General features: G+C 39.0%; 4 protein-coding genes and 1 non-coding gene across 5 annotated transcripts; 3 read left to right on the forward strand and 2 right to left on the reverse strand.

Moving 5' to 3' along the window:
* Positions 1-6: 6 nt before the first annotated feature.
* LOC128262093 (uncharacterized) lies at positions 7-1,655 on the reverse strand. The gene is made up of 4 exons (XM_052996144.1): positions 1,537-1,655; positions 510-758; positions 276-452; positions 7-219 (listed from the first exon to the last, which is right to left on the reverse strand). Exons 2-4 carry the CDS (start codon positions 750-752, stop codon positions 40-42), a joined length of 600 nt encoding a protein of 199 aa, XP_052852104.1. The 5' UTR covers positions 753-758; positions 1,537-1,655; the 3' UTR covers positions 7-39.
* Positions 1,656-2,978: 1,323 nt separating this feature from the next.
* LOC128263577 (small nucleolar RNA U3) lies at positions 2,979-3,168 on the forward strand. The gene has a single exon (XR_008268445.1). It is a non-coding gene; the product is annotated as a small nucleolar RNA U3 (small nucleolar RNA).
* A 4,129-nt stretch (positions 3,169-7,297) lies between these two features.
* On the forward strand, positions 7,298-13,280 carry LOC128263366 (uncharacterized). Its single transcript, XM_052998392.1, has 10 exons — positions 7,298-7,371; positions 8,229-8,419; positions 8,574-9,002; positions 9,656-9,993; positions 10,058-10,183; positions 10,517-10,632; positions 11,544-11,968; positions 12,534-12,865; positions 12,923-13,048; positions 13,114-13,280. Exons 2-10 carry the CDS (start codon positions 8,319-8,321, stop codon positions 13,230-13,232), a joined length of 2,112 nt encoding a protein of 703 aa, XP_052854352.1. The 5' UTR covers positions 7,298-7,371; positions 8,229-8,318; the 3' UTR covers positions 13,233-13,280.
* A 266-nt stretch (positions 13,281-13,546) lies between these two features.
* On the forward strand, positions 13,547-15,561 carry LOC128262546 (glyoxylate reductase/hydroxypyruvate reductase). Its single transcript, XM_052996872.1, has 5 exons — positions 13,547-13,812; positions 13,894-14,304; positions 14,629-14,966; positions 15,030-15,155; positions 15,360-15,561. The coding sequence occupies exons 2-5, from the start codon at positions 13,904-13,906 to the stop codon at positions 15,476-15,478; spliced, it is 984 nt and encodes a 327-aa protein (XP_052852832.1). The 5' UTR covers positions 13,547-13,812; positions 13,894-13,903; the 3' UTR covers positions 15,479-15,561.
* An 85-nt stretch (positions 15,562-15,646) lies between these two features.
* LOC128262545 (intraflagellar transport protein 80 homolog) lies at positions 15,647-19,897 on the reverse strand. Its single transcript, XM_052996871.1, has 6 exons — positions 19,687-19,897; positions 19,162-19,618; positions 18,402-18,629; positions 17,959-18,338; positions 16,846-17,373; positions 15,647-16,287 (listed from the first exon to the last, which is right to left on the reverse strand). The coding sequence occupies exons 1-6, from the start codon at positions 19,821-19,823 to the stop codon at positions 15,690-15,692; spliced, it is 2,328 nt and encodes a 775-aa protein (XP_052852831.1). The 5' UTR covers positions 19,824-19,897; the 3' UTR covers positions 15,647-15,689.
* Positions 19,898-20,182: the final 285 nt, after the last annotated feature.

Below are 20,182 nucleotides of genomic sequence, written 5' to 3' on the forward strand. Positions count from 1 at the left end.
CATTTTAGTATTTTTTCAAAGATTTATTTTATTACTTTATTACTTTTTTACTTTTTCAACCTCGCCTCTGAATTCGAAGCACAAGGAAGTTGGTCGCCTCTGGTTCTTTTCATCGAAAGCTTCAAAGGTAAATACAGCTTTATAGCGTCCTCGAAAAGATACGCCGTTAACGTTATCCAAACGCAATTGCATAGTGAATGGGTTATGCACCAGCACGGTCTAAAATATCAAGACTTTTTCAACCGGAAACTAGGCTTATACATTTTGATACCCACATCTGTCGTTGTGATGCATTTTTGCTTTATCTCCTCATGGTTCGCAACGTATTGAAACCAGTATTTGTACCAGTATTGATTTTTGTCGAACAGGACGGCACAAAAGTTTGGCGTGACCTGGCTAAATACCGTGGGTTCCCAGGATCCGCGGTTGAATTTCATCACTCGAAAACCGGCCTGAAAATAGAAAACGGAGTGTAGTATTGTATTGTATAGCAGAATCAGTAAGATTACGGAAACACGATCGGTGCGAGGTATGCTCCATTTGACAGTGGCATTCCCCGAAACATGAATGCCGTTTTCGTCCAGATCGAACACCATATTATCCATGTTGAAGGCTTCGGGGATGCTAATCGAACCGGGCGGGGCATCAGTACACGGTGAGTAGACGTCTGGATCCTCGACCAGCAAGTAGTAGTCCGTCGCCCAAACGCTGGTGGCCAAGTTCACAGCCAGCATAAGCAGAATTTCAAACATTTTTGCCTGTTAATAAATTGTGTCCGATCTTATATAGTAAGTGACATTGGCGGATATTGTTTGTTTTCATTACAAATAAACATTAACTGTCTGTTATCCCAGATGTCATCAAAAATTCCCCTATACTTTGTATAAAATTACCTTGTGGGATACTTCTGTCAACATGTTTTAATTGCTAAAATACCAGCGATATCTGATATACTTAAACCTAGCTGATCTTTATGTGGATAAAATTGAATACAAACTTGCATTACGTGCGGAAACCGGTGTCTAAAATCGGTACTCACTCAGTCAATATTGTTCTAACCAACATTTTGTTATTAGGAAGAGGGAACCCTAAGTTTTAAGGGAAAAATTAACTAGAAATATTGTTAGCTATGAACAGGAATGTATTTATTGTATAGGCTGAAAAGGATTCCTGTCGCCCATTACATATGATCATTATAAACACATCAGGAACTTGGCAACAGTTCTTTTAACTTCTTTGAATTGTGACAGATGACTGTTCTTATTAAAATCATTGTAAAATAAATCTTTCTACCACAAAATACCTTTTTACCTTTACTACAAAAAAAGACCTTTTATTACATATACAAGTACACATAAAATTAGAAAATGAAGACCACTTTTGACCAGCTATAAGGGACTAAGATGATCGAGATCATTACTTTCGTACTTTCTCAACCTCGCCCGTTATTTCGTAGCACATGGTCAAATGCTTCAAACAAAAAAAAAACACTTTATAAACGGATTTGTACATCAGTTACACTGTAACTACACTTACCCGTTGCTGTGAGACATTTTTCTTAAATCCCCTCGCGGTTTTCAAAATTTTTGAACCACTATTTAAACCACAATTGATTCGGATCAAACATCGCAGAGCAAAAGTCCGGCGTGTGCGTGTTAAAGACTGTCGGTGCCCAGATACCGCGGTTAAAGTGCATAATATTCATCCTGGCGTAAAATAGAAATTAACTAATTAAAGTGTCATAAAGAAGGCATAAACTTACGGAAATTCGATCAGTGCGCGGCAAATTCAATTTGGTTGTAATAATTCCCGAAACATGAATTCCCTCGGCGTCTACATCGGAACCAGGCGGCCAACATCAAAGGCTTCGTTCATGCTAATTGACCCTGGAGGACCTTCGCTGCACGACGTGTATATGTCGGGGTCCTCAATTAGCAGAATGTAGTCTGTGGCCCCTATTTGGGTCACCCCCACGACGAGAACCAGCAGAATCGGAATTATTGTTTTTTGCTATTAACTCGTCGATTCGACCTTATAAAGCGAAAGCGAAAACTAATCACGGATGTTATCGCGAACCACCCGTTGCACGCTTCGTGACATTTACTACTTGAAATAGTGGTTATAGACATGTCTATTCTTAAATCACCGAGATCATACTATATATGCCCGCATATAAAAATCCCTGTTCACATCTAGTAAGCATAGAAAGTGATATGTACAGTGTTTAGCAGATTTCATTCATTTCTCTCTTCTTTGATTGACTTTTCTATATTTTTTCAACACTGAACATCAGTTAATTTTCCTAAACAAGATTAAAAAAAACAGCTTTTAATTAGGAACTCTTGTTTTAGAAAAACGTTGAACAGCTTAAAAAAGTAACTAACTGTATAAAAATCAGGCAATTGCAAACAACAGAAAGTGAAAATGCAAGTATTCTTTTCGGATAAAACTCTTTAATACCCAGTGTAATTGGGTAAGTGGACCTTCCAAAACGATATCGGAATTTTAGATTTACGAAACATTCAAAGCTAATTTCCAAAACGATAAAAAAGACGAATAACCTGTCGCTCAGTTTTTGGCAGCAAATGTTTCGTTTAAGGATTTAATAATTATTAAGCGGGACTTTATAAATAACTGTTAGTTGAGGCTCGAATCGAGGTAAATTTTTGACATTAAAAGAGAGCTTAAATAATTGTTCATTTTATACCAGTTTTTTCTCAAATTCTTAATCCTTTTTTTTGGCCTGCTGGGAACCATTATATTTAATTAACATTACTGCCTACATTTGCCGTTCAAGAAACTAAGGAAACAAAACGAGAAACTATTTCCACCCTCAAATACTTATACTGCTAAAGAGCACATTCAGCGCTCTCTTATCGCCCCGTTTGTTTGTTTTTTCTCTTGCGCACGCTCCTACAATTCCCAACCAGTTCTGTCTCGCAGAGCACCAATAGGCGCAGGTGGGGCACCGAAAAGTTAAGACTATACTTCACAGGATCATTTCTGTAGTCAGTCTTCACATACTTTCACACTAGCTGAAAGCCAAGCGCACCCGCGTTGATGAGTTGAATCGCCCTATTCGGCAGCGTGAGGATTTGTCCAGTGTCCTTCGGGACGCTGGGCTTCGATGATCGCTCGGTAACACGGATAGAGCGAATTCTGAGTGGTGCTCCTTTTATTCAAATTAATTTAAAGCAAACATGAAACAAGAAAAACACATATGGTAGTCATTTCGCCTTGCTCGGTGTTGAAGTAGTTTACTTATTTACTTTAAGTGGTCATAAAGAGCTTACGTGTAACAGAAACCTTATTATTTTGTTTGGAATAGTATAGCCCAAGGGAAACCCACAATTGGTAGTTGGTAAAGCTAAGACATGTTTTTCTTGGTACGTTTTCTTGAGTGCCCCAAAATGTGAAGTTTAATGCTTGTGGTTTGGGAAGTGGCCTATTCCGTTTCACCACTTTCTGGTACCCTGAATGCGTTTCCAACTCTCCAACAGGAAAAACAAAACACTTGCGTTTCTATAATTATCATGAGCTGTAAACAACGGTGACTGTTGTACCAACAACAACAAACCAACAGAGACATGTAAATTATGGTCCGTGCTTGACGTCAGTCAATGTTAACATCATTACAAAGCCAAGAGAGATGTAGGAGTTACTTCACCGGAGCAAAAATATGAAGTAGAAACTGGAAGCTTTCTGCAGTCGATTAGTAAAACCAAACTACTAGATACCCTTTTTTTGTGATGGAATTGTGATTGCAAATTTATTTATTTAATATATAAAGCAATCACAATGTGTATTTCTTCCGGAATTTTTTTTGTGCCCTTCTAAAATAAAACAAATAACGACAATATAACACAGGAAATTAACTAATCCCTAATCATCCCTAATAAAAATCATATTTTTGTTGACACTGTTATTATATTGTAACTATGATAATAAATATGTAGATAAAAATAAAATGCTAAGCATATTTTCTATTTTTATGCTTAATATTAATATTGATAAAAACTAAACGTTACGTTTCACAAAACAAATGGGGTGATAAAAAACTATGAGATTATTGTTTCATTGTGTCGAGATTGCACTGTTTATGTACAAATGCAAATGGGCACAAACTCCCACAGTTTCCAACTCTCCCTCTCTCTTTCCCTAGCCTCCTTAGTGGAGCTCACTCCCACTCTTTCATACTGGAGCTTACTGAGTCTTCCGCTCCCGCTCTCTCGCTCTGTGACATACGTAGGTACTGCTGTCGATTTGGGGCTCACCAGCACACTCGCAGACACTGCTTGCATGCTTTGGGGCTACTCTCTCTTTCTCTTTCTCATTTAAGACCCGTTCTACTGTTGCTTGGCGACTCTGGTCGCCTGTTCCGATATATCGCGTAGAGGGACCTGCCTCAATGTTGCGCGTCAATTTTAGGGAGCCTACACTATAAAAATCGGTGACGCTTCGCCACTTTTTTTGCGCTCTCCTCTTCCCCTTTCCCCTTCGTTTCCTAAGTTGGCGTTGGAGTTGGGTGGCCTGCGCGGAGTGCGCGACGCTTTACCTTGCAGCTTTGTCGCTCGACCGTTATTTGTAGTATGGAGATGCTTTTGGATGCTGCTTGACTGTCTGCAACTTGCCCTTTAGCCCGCTAAAATTTTTGGGCGAAAAGCTCGTTTTACAATATTAAAGTTTCGAGCAATACTTGTGAAATTAGATTAAAGCCCAATAAATCTTACTTAAAAACCCAAAATATGCCAGCAATTCATTTAATTGCTGAAATAATATTCTTTAGATTCAACTCCTTCAATATTGGCCTTGTTTCTTACATACATATGTATCATACATGTATTATTTATTTAAATATTATTAGTAAATGTTTTGAAGCATTACGCCTTGCCTGGCACAAAGAAGTACTCACTTATTAAGTTTTTTAATTGATAAATTGATATAAAAACTTATTTGATTAAAATTGTTATAGTTTCAGTTCATTAGGTGCTACGGAACTCATTTGGGGCTTAAAAACACTTATAAATATGTCTCATGGTATGCGACAATATATTTGAAGACCATAAGCCCAATGAATAAATGAACAGCATAGTTGAATAAACCTCTTAGTTAAAGCGATTTCAAAACACTAGTGAATTCTTTGGCACCCTAATAATGCATTATCCACAGAAGGTCCTTATTCAGAGTGTGCGTTCAGAGGGTTAAGCTATTGCTACAGATCGAGAACGATGGCCACTTGCGGCAGCTCCCGGAGCTTTCGAAGCAGTTACGTTTTCACCGTTACTCCTCCGCCTTTCTCTCTACCTTCTCTTTTTCTCTCTTCTGCTCTGCTCTGTTGGCGGCTGTCTGCTGCCATCAGTTTCTGGTTGCTTGTTCCCCAAACCGCAGTTCAGCGTTGGCAATGCCGGCGGCAGCAGACGTAACGGTAAACGACAACGCCCCCAACAACAGCAACGAACGATAACGATTACAACGACGACGACGGTCGCGTCTGATAGACAGCTGTCTCCAATTGGAATGTTGTCTCCCGGTTACGTCAGTCAAAATGACGCATCGTGTTTTGGTAACAGGAAAGCATAAAAACGAGAAAAGCAGACAATATGGGACGCTCTGCCACTGGAGCGCACAAGAAAATCACCACGAAACAAAAGAACAAAGGAAGAAGAAAATAAAGCGTAGTGTGGGGCGAAAAATATACAAACACACACGACGCAGCGTCACGACAACAAAAAAATCCACCCTCGCAACGAGCGCTAATAACTTGGTTGGTTTTTTTGCCGTTTCGTTTTCAATTAGGCAAAGTGCAGTGTCTGGGCCAGTTTGCCAAAGGAAAAGGAAGAGCAAACTCTTTCAGTACAACAAAACGCTGAAAGCCAAAAACCACATGTCAAGCAAAATTATTAACAGCTAAACAAGTGATGACAGGTTTAAAATAGCTAAATTAGTTGATGCAACATATTAATGGGTTACGGTTTTTTTGAAGGTATTGGAGTCTTGGTTTGACTATTAATCAGTCTGACGACTAATTAAAAAACAAATTTAATTACCAATATATTATTTGCACATGCTGCCTAGAAATAGGCAATACTTTGAATGTTGCGTATACGTAATGCGAATTTTTTAAACCAATTTTTGCCATAATTTAAATTTTGTTTTATTTTAATAGACGTTCAGTCAAATGTATACATTTATTATGCCGTTTGTTACTTTTTATTTATATTTGAAAGTATTGCAAAAAAGTACATATCTAAATTAACCCGTACCAATTTTTAAGAGTTAAAAGTTTTAACGAACGATATCATTGTTCAGCTGAACAAATTTTAAGCTAGTTTCCAGTCCACTGCTCAGCACTGACGGCGACGCCAACGCCAACGCGAACGGTTCTTGCCGCCGCTTTCACACAGACAAAAAAAGTGCCCAACAAAAAAGGGGGACGGCGGCGAAGTGAGTGAGTGTGCGTTGGCCATCGCTGAGCGCCTGCTCCTCTGCGGACAAAATTTGAGCAGATCCGCTCACAAAAAAAGCGTACGAAACAGCGAAATAGTGCTGGTCGTAGGTTCCACAGCGTTCCAACCGCCTCCAGTGCTCCGCGGCTCCAAAGCTAATCGGACGAATGGCCAAGGGGCTCCACTGCTCCAGTGGCTCCAGCTGCGGTGGTGCCCATTCCAATTGGAAATTGCATGCGAGCACATGGGAAAAGTCCCCAACTGGTATTTCGAGCAGGCGCGCAGCTTTCCCAACTGCTCACTCCCCCCAAAGAGTTCCGATTCTGTCTCGCTTGCTCCGATAAGAAGCAATGACACAAAGCAGCGAGATAAGCAGCTGGAAAGAGACGGAATGAGGGGTGGAGGCAAGCCGCATAGTGCAACGAAAGAAAGGGACGGCGAGCCACGGGTCTAATCAGAAGAGAGAGTAACCGATCTTTAAGCTGATAACACTGGAATGCTGGTTAATATAATCCCAATAATATTTGTGTAATGGCAAAAAAAAACATTTTACTACTGTAAAAAAACAGTATCTTTGATAATCATTAAAAAATATTTTATTTAATAAAAAAAATTTAAACGTGATTAGTAGTAATAAACACTTTCAAAAACATCCCTAACGGTTAACCCCCGTAAACTAGTAATCTTAATATATAGTAATCCATCAAAATTCGTACTACCCATTATACAGACTTTTAATGACTAATAAAATACTTTTAAAATTATTATTAACAAAAATTATCTCCAATGGAACTCTTTTTTCAGAACTGATAATTTATTAGTGATACGATGTGGCCCCTATATAAGGCTTAAGCTTCGGGTTTCGATCACTCAGTCGTGCGGCAAACGCAAAGCTAAAAAGTATTCTAGTTATATAGATCTCACGGTAAGAGTGCAAAAAACCAAAAATATATATACAAACATATAGTAAGAGAGCTGATCGCGAGTACTTGAAAACAGCTTTTAGATACCGATTCACCGAAAAAAATGTTCAGTTTGGTTTTCTCGCCGTGCGACTTTGGTGACAGAAAAAAATTTTTATAGTGTAAAAAAATATTATTACCAAAAAATAATTTGTTCTCTTAACAGAGCTTTTAAGAGTAATAGTTTGTTCTTCTGTGACATTGAACACGAATTGTAATTAATATCACAAATTCAGTGGTGGTACTTTTCCATTCCCTCTTATAAACAATGCGAAAAAGCATCAAATTGTCAAAAGTGTTGAATGAGTCGTGGGCAAATGATTTTTGGAAGGTTTTGTTTTCGGAATTTCGCCATAAATCTTAGAGGGGCCTCAAGTGTTGAGATAGTGACCAAATAACTTTAATGACTTTGAGCATGTTTAAGCTAAAGATTAAATTCTTTTACTTTCCAATTTCCGTTGTCACAGAAATAAATGTCTCTAAATTTCAATCAGCTTTAATGTTATTTATTAAACTGTTTTATTTTTATTTAAAATATTGAATTTTAAAGTTTTAAAGTATTCATTAATTCAAATCACTTTATTTATTAATCAGTTACTAATGAAATAAAATAAACATTAATTTCACACATTTATTTTAAAGGCTCGTCTTTTTATATTCAAAGTTCTTTTATTTCAAACTTTTTCTTTAAATAGCACATATATTTACTTTCTGATATAACTTGGACAGCGTCTGGGTTTTGTAATAGAATGCCCTCTTTATAAAAAACTCTAAAGTCATAACTTTATTCCCCCGCCTTTTCGTTCAACGCTGAAACCAGTTGCGCGTCTTATACGCCGTAGAAGAGAACTCAACTCGAATCAGCTGCTCGAAGGCTTAAGAACACACCTATATAGAAAGACAGATTATAATGCTAAACCGGTTCATTGGCTTATCGACTGCGATCGTGGGTCGTAGCAGTCGCAGCAGTCGCAGCAGCGGCTTTCCGTCCTCGTCGCTCTTTAAAGCCGGGTGCGTATGCCGCTTTTCAGTTCAGTTGCTCGCGAAACTCGACTTCGATCGTAGCGCGTTTCAAGATGAGATCGATAGCTCAGCTCTCGCTGCCGCTGGCAGTTCTGGTGGTGGCCTTGGCGATCGGCGATATTAATGCCTCCCTCCCACGCAGGGGCAGCAGAAATCAGAATCAAAACCGCACCATGTCCGCTGGCAAGGCATTCAAGGTCCTGGTGACCCATCCCGAAGTACCCCAGGTGGGCATTGATCTGCTCAAGCAGAACTGCGAGATCGTCCAGGTGCAGAGCGTTCCCATCAACAGGGCGGAACTCTTGGAGAAAATCCGCGGAGTGGATGGAGTCCTCTGGGCTGGCCATGAACCCCTCAATGCCGAGGCCCTCGATGCCGCCGGTCCCCAGCTGAAATCCATCTCCACCATGTCGGCGGGCATCGACTACGTGGATGTGCCGGAGCTGAAGAGGCGGAAGATCCCCCTGGGACACACTCCCACCGTTCTCAACACCGCCGTGGCCGACTTGGCAGTGGGTCTCCTGATCGCCGCCAGTCGCCGCTTCCACGAGGGTCGCAAGAAGATCGACAAGTGAGTACACTTATAATAACTTATAATTACTTATAATGAATTTTAAAGTTTAGTTTCTTTATAATCATTTTAAATTTTAGTCAAAAGTTAGTTTTAAAAATTTCCTTACAGTGTTTGTTTCCTATTCAAAAAAATGTTATGGTGGAGTTTTATAAATAGTTTTATGGATTTGGTACAGAAATAGAATTTAAAAAAAATTTCTTTTAATATTACAAAATTATATTTTGTCTAAATGTTATTTTTGTTTTGTAGCATTTAATTTAATTTTGTATTTTTAAGCAATAGAAGCTCAATTTTTTTTTTTTATGTTAAGTTGTTTAACGTTTTTTTCAAACTTATTCTATTCTCAAAATGTCAAGAAACATTTTAAAATTTGCTTAGAAAAATTTAATTTGTGTTTCTTCTTATTATTGTTTTTGAATAGTTTTGAATAAACCTATTTGTATTTCAAATATATTTTTAAATATTTTATTTGACATTAATCCATTTCTATGTTTTTTTGTGAGAAACAACATTTTTAAATGTTGTTAAGTTTTGGGTCTACAATTTTTTTTTCTTTTTTTTATTTACGCTTTTCTACAAATGTAATCGTATATTTGGAAAATATTTATAGTTAAAGTTCTCAATTTAAACGCTTCTCTCCTTAAATTTAGTGACCAGTGGGAAAACTACCACCTCAACTGGCTGCTGGGCCAGGACATCCGTGACTCCACCGTGGGATTCTATGGCTTTGGAGGCATTGGCCAGGCAATTGCCAAGCGTCTGTCCGGATTCGATATTGATAAGGTGTTGTACACCACCCGCCGTCGGGTTCACAAGGAGATCGAGGAGGAGTTCAATGCCAAGAAGGTCGATTTCGATACTCTTCTGGCGCAGAGTGACTTTATTGTCATTGCCTCGCCTCTAACAAAGGACACACAGGGTGTGTTCAATGCCACCGCCTTCAACAAAATGAAGGAGACCGCTGTACTGGTCAATATTGCCAGGGGCAGTAAGTATTTTTTAACTAAATGCAATTTTGACAGCCTCTTAAAATGCTTTTCTCCACCGCCCAGAAATTGTCAACCAAGACGACCTCTATGAGGCTCTCAAGTCGAACCGAATCTTCTCCGCCGGTCTGGACGTCACGGATCCGGAACCTCTGTCGCCCAAGGACAAGCTGCTGACGCTGGACAATGCCGGTGAGTGGGACAATCAAAATAGTTTCGGTCTATTGATATCAGCCTGACGTTGGGGCCCCCACCTACAAAATACTCGTATTTCTGGCCGCCTTATCAGAATTGCGATTTGGTCTTATCTGTTTAGTTAGTTGACAATGTCTAAAAGTATTGCGAAGAGATTTAAGTAAGGTTTCTTGAAGGTTATCAAGAATTGTAGGTTACAGTTTATGTTTTTTTATTTTATCATTTTTCCGTATTCTAACTCTGAAGTTCGTTTATTCTGTGATTTACTATTAGAGTCTTTCCTAGCATTATCTTTAACTTATCACTTGGTGTTTGTTTTCTATCTTTCAGTTGTTCTGCCTCATATTGGATCCGCCACAAATCGCACCCGTGCCGATATGTCCACCATTGCCGCCCATAATGTTCTGCGAGGACTGGCTGGGGAGCCCATGCTGTCGCCCGCCTACTAGGAAATTCAAATGGAAAATAGCATTTGAGCATTAACCAGTGTGGGAAGCTAATCCAGTGAAGTGTGAAAGGCCGCTTTGTGACCTTGGCACGCTTGTAGATGTGAAAATAAAAATTATATTGAAAAAAACTCAAGTGTTGCTAATGCAAAGTTAAAGTTAAAGTTAATTTAAATATGGTTGATTACTGATTTCAGGGCTTGAAAATGTAATTACCCTTTCAAATAGTCTGGGAGCTTTGTTTTTTATGTAACTTTATAAAATAATGTGTGGATCTAGCTAATCAAGAGATCGCTATTTAATCACAAGATCAAATTCTCTGAAAAGCTAATAAATATTATTTAGTGGCCTAAGACGAGTTAAATATTATATAATATTAAAGTTGCAAACATTTTTAAATATCTTTTTAAGGAAAAACGTCTTAAATAATACACAAGTTAAGCAACAATTATCGATGTTAAATCATATATTGTTTTACGGAAAATAGTTCAAATTTAATATTGACAAAAACAAGTGACTAAAGATTCTGTTTTCCTTAAAGTGCCTTTAGCTAGACGAGTCACTTAAACATAACTTTTTTAGATAAGAACATTGCTATTTTAATCTACAATATTTTAAGTTATGGTTTTTGAAAGCGACTTGCGTTTAGCTTACTATAAAATATGTTTGATATTTGTTTAAACTGCAAAAGCTTCTAAAATGTATAGTACCCCCTTTAAAGAGTATTATAACAATAAATGCGAACTACTATAATAAGCATGCTCCTCCGTCACAAACCAAAGAGAAATCTTAAGAGCTAAATTTGAGCTTAAGGGAGGCAGAGCGAAAAAAAGCTTAAGAATTGTTTTGGGCTGGGAATATTCCACTAAACAGTTTGGCACTGCAACCGACCGCCGATAGTTGATAGCTAAATCCCTGTACTTTCCACTGATATGTCTCGAACCGCCAGTGCCTTCAAAGTGCTCATTTCGCATCCAAATGTCCCAGTACCGGCCTTGGAACTCCTTCGATCCCGCGGAGCGGAAACCATCGTCTGCCAGAGTGTGCCGCCTTCAAGGGAGGAGATCCTGAAGAAAGTGCCCGGCGTGGATGCCATCTATTGGGCCCACTATCAGCCCTTGAATGCCGGAATCTTGGATGCCGCCGGATCGCAGCTCCGCTGCGTGAGCACCATGTCCTCGGGAATCGATTTTGTGGACGTGCCCGAGTTCCAAAAGCGGCAAATCCCCCTGGGTCATACACCCGGAGTGGTGAAGAACTCGGTGGCCGATCTGGCCATTGGCTTAATGATTGCAGCCGGACGGCATTTTCACGCCGGACGCACCGAAATCGAGAGGTATTAACAGCTGATACTTGGCATTTGTATACAGAGAGAAGAAAGCTTTTTATATAGAAAGCTTTTCGGACAAGGGTTGCCAAGTGGCCAGGTATTATATACGCTATCTAAGAGAGTCATTTTAGGTTTTAAAATTAAGTCAATTGGCTTTTAAGAATACTCATGTTTTTCTCAATATATTGTTTGAATTTATCTGTCTGAAAAGAGAACATTTTCTAATTAATATTTATCGGTAAGCAAAACTTTTATTTTTATGGGTAGACCATCCGAATTGCTTCTGAATTCGTATACCTTGAGTCGTTCGAAAAATTATCATCACATTGATAAAAGAGAACGATTTGACTTTATGGTTACTTTTCCTAACAGACTACAAACTAGTCCGTTAACATTAACATTAAGAAATCATTGCATACAGTTTTTACCCGTTTTAAATGCATTAAAACTTAAGAGTCCGAAGAAATACGATTTTGAATTTTATTTATTTAGAACAAGACTTTCTTGAATTTAAGAGCTCTATTGTATATTATATTATTTTTAACCATAAAATGCTGAAAATTTCTACCAGTTCACAATGGAAAACCGAGCAGATCAACTGGATGATGGGTCAGGAAATCCGAGATTCCGTCATTGGTTTTTTCGGCTTTGGTGGAATCAGTCAGGCGATTGCAAAGCGTTTGCAGTGCTGGGATGTGGCCAAAATCATTTACCACACTCGCACCAGAAAGGAAAACGACGGGGACTTTAAGGCAGAGCACGTATCCTTCGAGAACCTTTTAAAGGAGAGTGACTTTCTGGTGGTAGCAGCTCCACTCACAAACGAAACTAGGGATAAGTTCAATGCCCTGGCCTTCCAGCAAATGAAAAAGAGCTCGGTGTTTGTCAATGTAGCCAGAGGGGGTAAGTTCTTAAAAATATGTATTAAATTAGAGGCTTAATATAGTTGTTTACTTTTAGGCCTTGTCAATCAACCCGATCTGCATGACGCTTTGACAAATGGCAAGATTTTTGCCGCCGGCTTGGATGTCACCACTCCAGAACCACTGCCCGCCGACAATCCTCTGCTTAAGCTGCCGAATTGCGGTGAGTTGGAATTGAACTATCCCTTTTTTAAAGATTGATCTATAGATACTTTATTTTTCTTGTAGTTATCCTTCCACATATGGGTACTCAGACCATGAAGACAACCATTGAAATGAGTTTACTAGCTGCAAATAATATCTTAAATGCCATCGACGGTAAGCCCATGATCAGGCCTGCCTACTGAGAAAAAATAAGAAGTAGTCAAAGCTACTTCAACTAAAATTGAAAATTACACTACTTTAAACCAATAAACATTGAATTAGGTACAAATAATTTTTGATGTTTTATTTTTTCTAATTCAATTTGTTTGCTGACAATTTTATTTTTGTAAACTAGAGGCAAGCAAAATTAATAAGGGTTCATTAATTGTTTTTCGAAGATCTAAGACTTTTTAATATTAGTTGTACCCGCACATAAAGTGGCTGAACAAATTAATATTTATGTTTTTAAATTCAAAAATATAATGTTATTTTGTATTATTTTTTCATAGAGAGTTCACCATAAAAGCTTTCTATGCAATTTGTTGTCATCTTTTCAGGTGATAAGTGTTTCCATTATCTAGTACTCTATAAAAGTCTGCCACCAGAGCTTATAGTTTGTCAGTCGTTAAACAAAAGTGCCGCTGAAAACCTTAGTGCAAAAAAATATTATTACTTATTTAAGAGTTTCTAAACAGAGTTAAGAGAATATAACTAAGAGCTATCACAAAAAGCTCGTTATTAAATTTCGACGAGAGAAGAGAGTACTTCGGAAATCCTCATACGGTGATTATCTATCAAGTGCTTGTTGTCACACTTGTTATTATTTTAGCCATCAAATTATACATATCTATTTTGTCATAAAAGTGCCCTGAAAATGTCAGCAAATAAGCCCTTCAAAGTGCTGATCGCGCATACTGATGTTCCCCCCGAGGGACTAGAAGTCCTAAAGGAGAAATGCGAAATCCTTCAAGTGGAAAGCGAACCACCCAACAACAGGCTCGAGATTCTGGAGAAGATCAAGGGCGTTCACGCTGCCATTTGGGGCGGTCGAGATATCCTCAATGCTGAAATTTTGGATGCCGCTGGTCTGCAATTCAAAGCGGTATCCACCATGTCCTCGGGAATCAACAATGTGGATGTCCCGGAGCTAAAGAAGAGGGGTATTCCACTGGGCAGTACTCCTGCAATGCTAACTGTGGCGGTGGCCGATCTCGCAGTGGGATTGCTAATCGCTGCTGCTCGGAGATTTCAGGAGGGTCGAAGAAAGATTGACAGGTGAAAAATCAGTTCTGCGACTTTATTAAAAAAAAACAAAGGGTTCGTAAACTATCCCTCAAAAAATGAAATCTTGTTTCAACATTTAAAAATCAAAAAACAAGCAGTGCTGATGAATATTTTGCGATAAATGTAAAAACTTATTAAGCAATAAGGATGCAATCAATGTGATTCATCAAGAGGAAGATGTACTAACTTTTATTAAAGTATTGCCTATTTTGAGGGATATTTACAACAAGAAACATTTTCGAAACCTGTTAGCTGATCTTAAAAAATTTATTGATTATTATTTAATGAACTGTTATATTATAATATGCATTTTAGTGACAATTGGGATAAAGACCATCTGGACTGGCTGCTGGGACAAGACATTCGTGACTCCACCGTGGGATTCTATGGCTTTGGAGGCATTGGCCAGGCAGTGGCCAAGCGATTGTCCGGATTCGACATCGATCGAGTGCTCTACACCACTAGGAATCGTGTGAGTAAGGAAATCGAGGAGCAATTCAACGCCAAGAAGATCGATTTCGATACTCTCCTGGCGGAAAGTGATTTTCTTGTCATTGCATCACCACTGACAAAGGAAACGCAGGGCTTGTTTGATGCCAGCGCATTTAATAAAATGAAGAGAACAGCTGTGCTGATCAACGTTGGACGAGGCAGTAAGTATAACTATAACAATTTATTATATAAAATATTAAATGCATTGTTACATTCTGTTTTAGAAATTGTCAACCAGGATGATCTTTATGATGCCCTCAAAGCAAACAGAATATTTGCAGCTGGCCTAGATGTTATGGATCCTGAGCCTCTTCCGTCCAAAGACAAATTACTGGCTCTAGATAATGTTGGTGAGTAGTCTTAGGTTTTTAGTTAATTGGAGTTTTTTATAAATTAAATTCTAAACATTTTTTTCAACGAGGTTCAAGAAATTAAAAAGAGAGCGTAATCATACCCATGTTTTGTTTTCAATTTTTGTTTTTTGACAAACCTCTTACGTTTCTTATCTTTTTAGTCCCATTGTCATGAAAAACTTCACTTATTTTTCCTTACAGTGGTCACTCCACATGTTGGCTATGCCACCAAGAGAACGCGCATCGATGCTGCCACTTTGGCCTCCCACAATGTACTTCGAGGATTGGCTGGTGAACCTATGCTGTCACCCGCTTATTAAAAATTATTAAAGATGTACCCTTATAGTGTAATAAAGGTTCCTTAAAAATCGAATATATTATATGGTAATTGTTTGAAAAAGGATCAAAGGACCAAAAATTTACTAAAACTCAGTCTGAAAGCTATAAAAATTCTTTAATAACTATTTGAAATGATGTTTCTGCTTTGGTAACAGATAGATAATAATAAAGTTTAGGTTAGTAATACATATTTTATTCACTTGGACTATCAGCCTCTTTCTTGACGACATGTGGCAGATAGAGGGGATCCCACTCCTCGCGCTGCAGGGCCTTCAGATACTTGATTCTCTCTTGGAGAACCCGCGGCATCAGGTCTGGTTCCTCCGTTTTATATTTTTGGGCGATTTCCAGGGCCCTTCGCCAGTTATGCATCCGCAGGGAGAGACCCACCGCCTGTTCGATTTTCTTGCCATGCAGCAGGATCGTCTCTGCCTCCAGCATCCTGCCCAGCATCAATGAGTTCTCGGCCATCTGCTCGGCACTCGAGGGCGTCAGGGTCTTCAGGTGCTGCAGGTAGCTCACCTTGTCGATCTGCAGGGCCGCCGCGTATGCCTCCTCGCTGATCTGCAGCTGGTGCTTCCTGGTGGCCACCGCAGCCAGGGTGGCCCACAAGCTGGCATGCTGGCCCATCCGGCAGATCTTCAGCGCCTGCTGCCATTGGCCCTCGAGCAGAGCGCGATGCAGGACCTCGCAGTAGATGTTCACATTGACTGGGAGCAGGGCCCCGGCGCAGCGAAATGTGACCACCGCGTCCTCGAAACTCTCAAGGGTTATATGCTTGCCAAATTCACTAAAAAAGTCAAATTAAAAAAATTTAAAATAATTTATTATATTACTTTAGTCCTTTTATAAATACAATATATTATATATATAAATGATTCCCTTATTCCCATCCTGTTTACATTTTAATTTTTAGTGTTAATCACAAGAAATTATATTTGTTCAAAAAAAAAATATATTTAAAACAAAATGATTTTTACTATTTTTAAGCCTCAAGAACAGGTCGGTTTCCCTGTTTTAATATTTTTTCCAAACAGTTAAAGGTTTTTTTTTGCAGTTTTCAGAAAAAATGTCATATACGAATGTTGTTTAAAGAAATGTTTGGGGGCATCCAAGAACTCTCACTATTCTACCAATAAATCCGATAAAAAAATCTTTAACATTTCTGGAAAGATGTAAATTGATGCTGTAAAACACAAAAGCTAAGAAAAATCATATAACATTAATGAAAACATGCATCGAATTTATAAATCATTTAATTTATAATACAAATATTTTTATAGTTTTTAAAAAAGAAGACCTTAAATTTATTAATAAAACAAACTTTTGTACAATCTTTTGTACTTACGCCGTATCCAGAGTCACAGTGGTCAGGGCAATTATCGTGGGATCGGCCGCCCCTTCGCCGGGACAATACCAGATGCTGTAGCAGGAGTCGTGCACACCCACCAGGATGTTTGTCTCGCTGGCCCACAGGATCGCGGTTAATTGGGTGCCTATCTTGTATATCTCGTCCGTGCGTTCACCACTCAGGTTCCGGGTCTCACTCACAAACAGCTCCCGATTGGCGTCGATGAAGGCCACAAACTGATCCTCGGCAGTTCCCGATCGACAGGCTGCAATCTCGGCCAGTTGCTGCTTGGCCCTCAGTGAATGGGGATCGTACTGCCTCGAGGCACCTGGGATCAGGTCGAACAGGTGCAGCAAAGTCGTATCGGAATTATCCCTAATGGCCAGGACATCCAGACCCAGTGAGAGTGAGCGCCAGGTGAGCAGGGGAATCTGCGCCTGGGAGCCGGGATAGCGCGGATTCAGGTGCAAACGACCCGTATAGGTGTACACCCATATCGATGAGGCATCCAAGATCATAAAGTATCTAAAAAATTAAACAAATTGTATTTGCAAATGAATATAAATCGAGTAAGCACAAAAGTAATAACAAAAATATGTATACCCAAAAAGTAATGGTCATAGAAACTAAACTATTGTTACATGAATTTTAAACTTTGGTTATGAAAAATTTCTCGATAGAACGATAAAAATAAGGTCTTAGACAACATTTTATGATTCTTCGGTATAGAAATGAAACTAAAAAGCTTACGGGTTATATTGTTTAGTATAGAATTACTACTTGTACTTTAATACAGCCTGTAGTTTTTTGCAAGACGCTCTTTAATCAAAACTAAACTTTCAGTATTTTATTTTGTTTATTGATTTGTTGATTTTCTAGTGCAAACAAATGACATACAAATTAAAGAATTTCTCACTAACATGTTTCAAAAGACGTAATAATTAACAAATAATTTAAATTTTTTTATTTTGCATTGGATCTGGTCATGTTAACTGAAAATATTTGGAAGCTAGTGCCTTGATAGTGCTTCATATTTCAATTTATATTTTGTTCATGCCTTAATATAAACAAAATTAAATAACCAAACCAACTAAATATTAAGCTACTCACTTTTTGCCCACTTCAATGACCCTTGTGTCGTTTCTGCCATCGATAATAATAGGCGTATTGATGTACTTCTCATTATATATGTGTACTTGATGGGTGGTGGCCACCACCAGATGTCCATAGCCCAGAGCGAAATTGACAACCCGCTGGGGAAAATCCAGGACATCCTGAGTGCCAGTGGCAATGTCCTTCAAGGCAATTGATTTGCGGCTTTTGCTGGTTGCCTTGAGGTTCCTGGAGATTAACTGCTGCTCGATGGCATAGGCCACAATCAGTTGACCCGTGGAGGTGCCACAGGCCACTTGAGTGCCATCGGCTGACCAGGAAAGGCTGAAGAAGGAACCCACACTGGGGGTTGGGAACCGAGCGCTGTTGTAGGACCACTAAAATGTATAATTCATCGGAATCTTAGAATTTTGAATCATATAATTCTGATGAGAACTCACCCCACTGCTGTGACACAATTTGAGCAGATTGAATGTGCCAACCAATAGGTAATCCTTTTCAGGATTAAATGCCACACTGGTAATGGCGTATTCCTCTGCGGCACTGGTAAAAAGATTTGCTCCCTGCTCATCCCAGATCTTGAAGCGAAAGTCCTCGCCGCCGGAGGCTATCACGTTGGATTGAGTGGACCAGCTGAGGGAAAGCACCAGGCCATCATGGGCACGCCACTAAAATGGGAGAAATAAGTAATGAAATGAACTAATTATTTTTAAAGATTGGATAGAAATTACTTTTCTCTGGCCATTTTGCTTTGAGAGGAAATGATTTAGTTTCTTTTTATTCTCAAGAGTTGCAATAAGAAAATTGATCTGTGTTATCTCAGCTGTAATCAAATTTATAAATGACGATTCATCGTTAAACATTAAACTATTAAATATCAAAAAAGCCAATTATTTAATATATAAAAATGGGAGACCGAAAAATAAATTGTAGTTCAAATGTCTTTGCTGTTTATACAAAATTCATTTTTTGTAAATAATAAATAATCACAAATAAATTCTCTTAGATATGATATTAATGTAACTTTCTCTGACGTTATGTTATAGCACCTTTTAAAATTCTTGTAAAACTATCAATTCATATATTCTTGCTCTGACTGTGGGGGGTCTTTGAATGTAAAAGAACTAACACAATTTTTTAACAAATCTTTTGTTAAGCCCTGTTGTTCATATGTTGAAAATCCATTTCCAATATACTTACCCTAATGAGTTTACTGTTGGCAGCAAGTGGCTTGATGGATATGTGTCCGCCCTGGCAAAAGACGATGGAGGTGGAATTGGGCGCCCAGCGAGCACAGTGGATGGCCTCCTCATTCTGCACCACCGTGGATCGCAGCATTCCCGATCGTGACCAGATCTTGATCACGCCATCCTCGCCGGCGGTCAACAGACCCGCTCCATCGGGACTCCAGCGGCCAGAACTAATGGCCGCTCCATGGGCGGAAATGCTCCGCTCCACCCGGGCACTTTTGTTTAGTATTACGAATCGGCCGTCATTACTGCAAATCAGCAAAGTGTCGCTGCCCTTTCCGCCACCACTGCTCCTGCCGCCCAGCAGAAGCCAGTGCAGATCCGTAGGCACAAAGTCATCCGGCAACTTGGCCACCTCCACCGAGTCCCGGCTCACATCGCTCCACTTGAAGATCTGGTGGTCATCGCTGTTGGAAAGTATGTAAACTTAAGCGTTCTTTATTTTTTTTAATCCTGGTTACCAAAGTCCTCTCACCTCACAAAATAGATATCCTCATTGCTGCTCCAATCTACACAACTCAGGGGATAATTTGTGGCTTTACGGCTATCCTCCTCTGGAGCCTCTGAGTTTTTTATAGAGTCTTTTTTGCAGACCCGCGTTCGCAACTTCATACCGGTAATATTTTTCACAACTAAAAACCAAATTATTTTCTTTGTTTGGGCTACAAAGTTTGGTTGTTAAGCGGAATTTAGTGTGTAATGTTTCCATGGCGATCGGGTTGTGGTATTGACTAAATGGTTGTGATAAAGGGTGGTTTACCTACGTGATTCAGTGGCTTACAAATTTCCCAACCAACTTTTTTTGAGATCTCTTTATCGTATGGCTCATACATATACTAAAAATAACACAAGTATCTTGATTTATTGATTTGTGTTTCGTAATTTATTAACCATATACAATTTAATTCTTAACGGAATTAAAGTACTACCTTTTTAGCAATTCCTAGATGATTGACTTAAGCCTTTCAAAG

Source organism: Drosophila gunungcola, unplaced genomic scaffold (assembly GCF_025200985.1).
Source record: "Drosophila gunungcola strain Sukarami unplaced genomic scaffold, Dgunungcola_SK_2 000001F, whole genome shotgun sequence".
NCBI lineage: Eukaryota > Metazoa > Arthropoda > Insecta > Diptera > Drosophilidae > Drosophila > Drosophila gunungcola.

Excerpts from the sequence above, each read along its gene's own strand:
- LOC128262093 (XM_052996144.1), bottom strand. The coding sequence starts at position 752 with ATGTTTGAAATTCTGCTTATGCTGGCTGTGAACTTGGCCACCAGCGTT. Across the intron at positions 453-509 it reads CTCGCACCGATCGTGTTTCC|GCCGGTTTTCGAGTGATGAA; the intron begins GTAATCTTACTG and ends TTCTATTTTCAG. Across the intron at positions 220-275 it reads AATGCATCACAACGACAGAT|ACCGTGCTGGTGCATAACCC; the intron begins GTGGGTATCAAA and ends TTGATATTTTAG.
- LOC128263366 (XM_052998392.1), top strand. The coding sequence starts at position 8,319 with ATGCTAAACCGGTTCATTGGCTTATCGACTGCGATCGTGGGTCGTAGC. Across the intron at positions 10,184-10,516 it reads GCTGACGCTGGACAATGCCG|TTGTTCTGCCTCATATTGGA; the intron begins GTGAGTGGGACA and ends TCTATCTTTCAG. Across the intron at positions 13,049-13,113 it reads GCTTAAGCTGCCGAATTGCG|TTATCCTTCCACATATGGGT; the intron begins GTGAGTTGGAAT and ends TTTTTCTTGTAG.
- LOC128262546 (XM_052996872.1), top strand. The coding sequence starts at position 13,904 with ATGTCAGCAAATAAGCCCTTCAAAGTGCTGATCGCGCATACTGATGTT. Across the intron at positions 14,305-14,628 it reads GGTCGAAGAAAGATTGACAG|TGACAATTGGGATAAAGACC; the intron begins GTGAAAAATCAG and ends TATGCATTTTAG. Across the intron at positions 14,967-15,029 it reads GATCAACGTTGGACGAGGCA|AAATTGTCAACCAGGATGAT; the intron begins GTAAGTATAACT and ends ATTCTGTTTTAG.
- LOC128262545 (XM_052996871.1), bottom strand. The coding sequence starts at position 19,823 with ATGAAGTTGCGAACGCGGGTCTGCAAAAAAGACTCTATAAAAAACTCA. Across the intron at positions 18,339-18,401 it reads AATTGTGTCACAGCAGTGGG|TGGTCCTACAACAGCGCTCG; the intron begins GTGAGTTCTCAT and ends TATACATTTTAG. Across the intron at positions 17,374-17,958 it reads GTCATTGAAGTGGGCAAAAA|ATACTTTATGATCTTGGATG; the intron begins GTGAGTAGCTTA and ends TTAATTTTTTAG.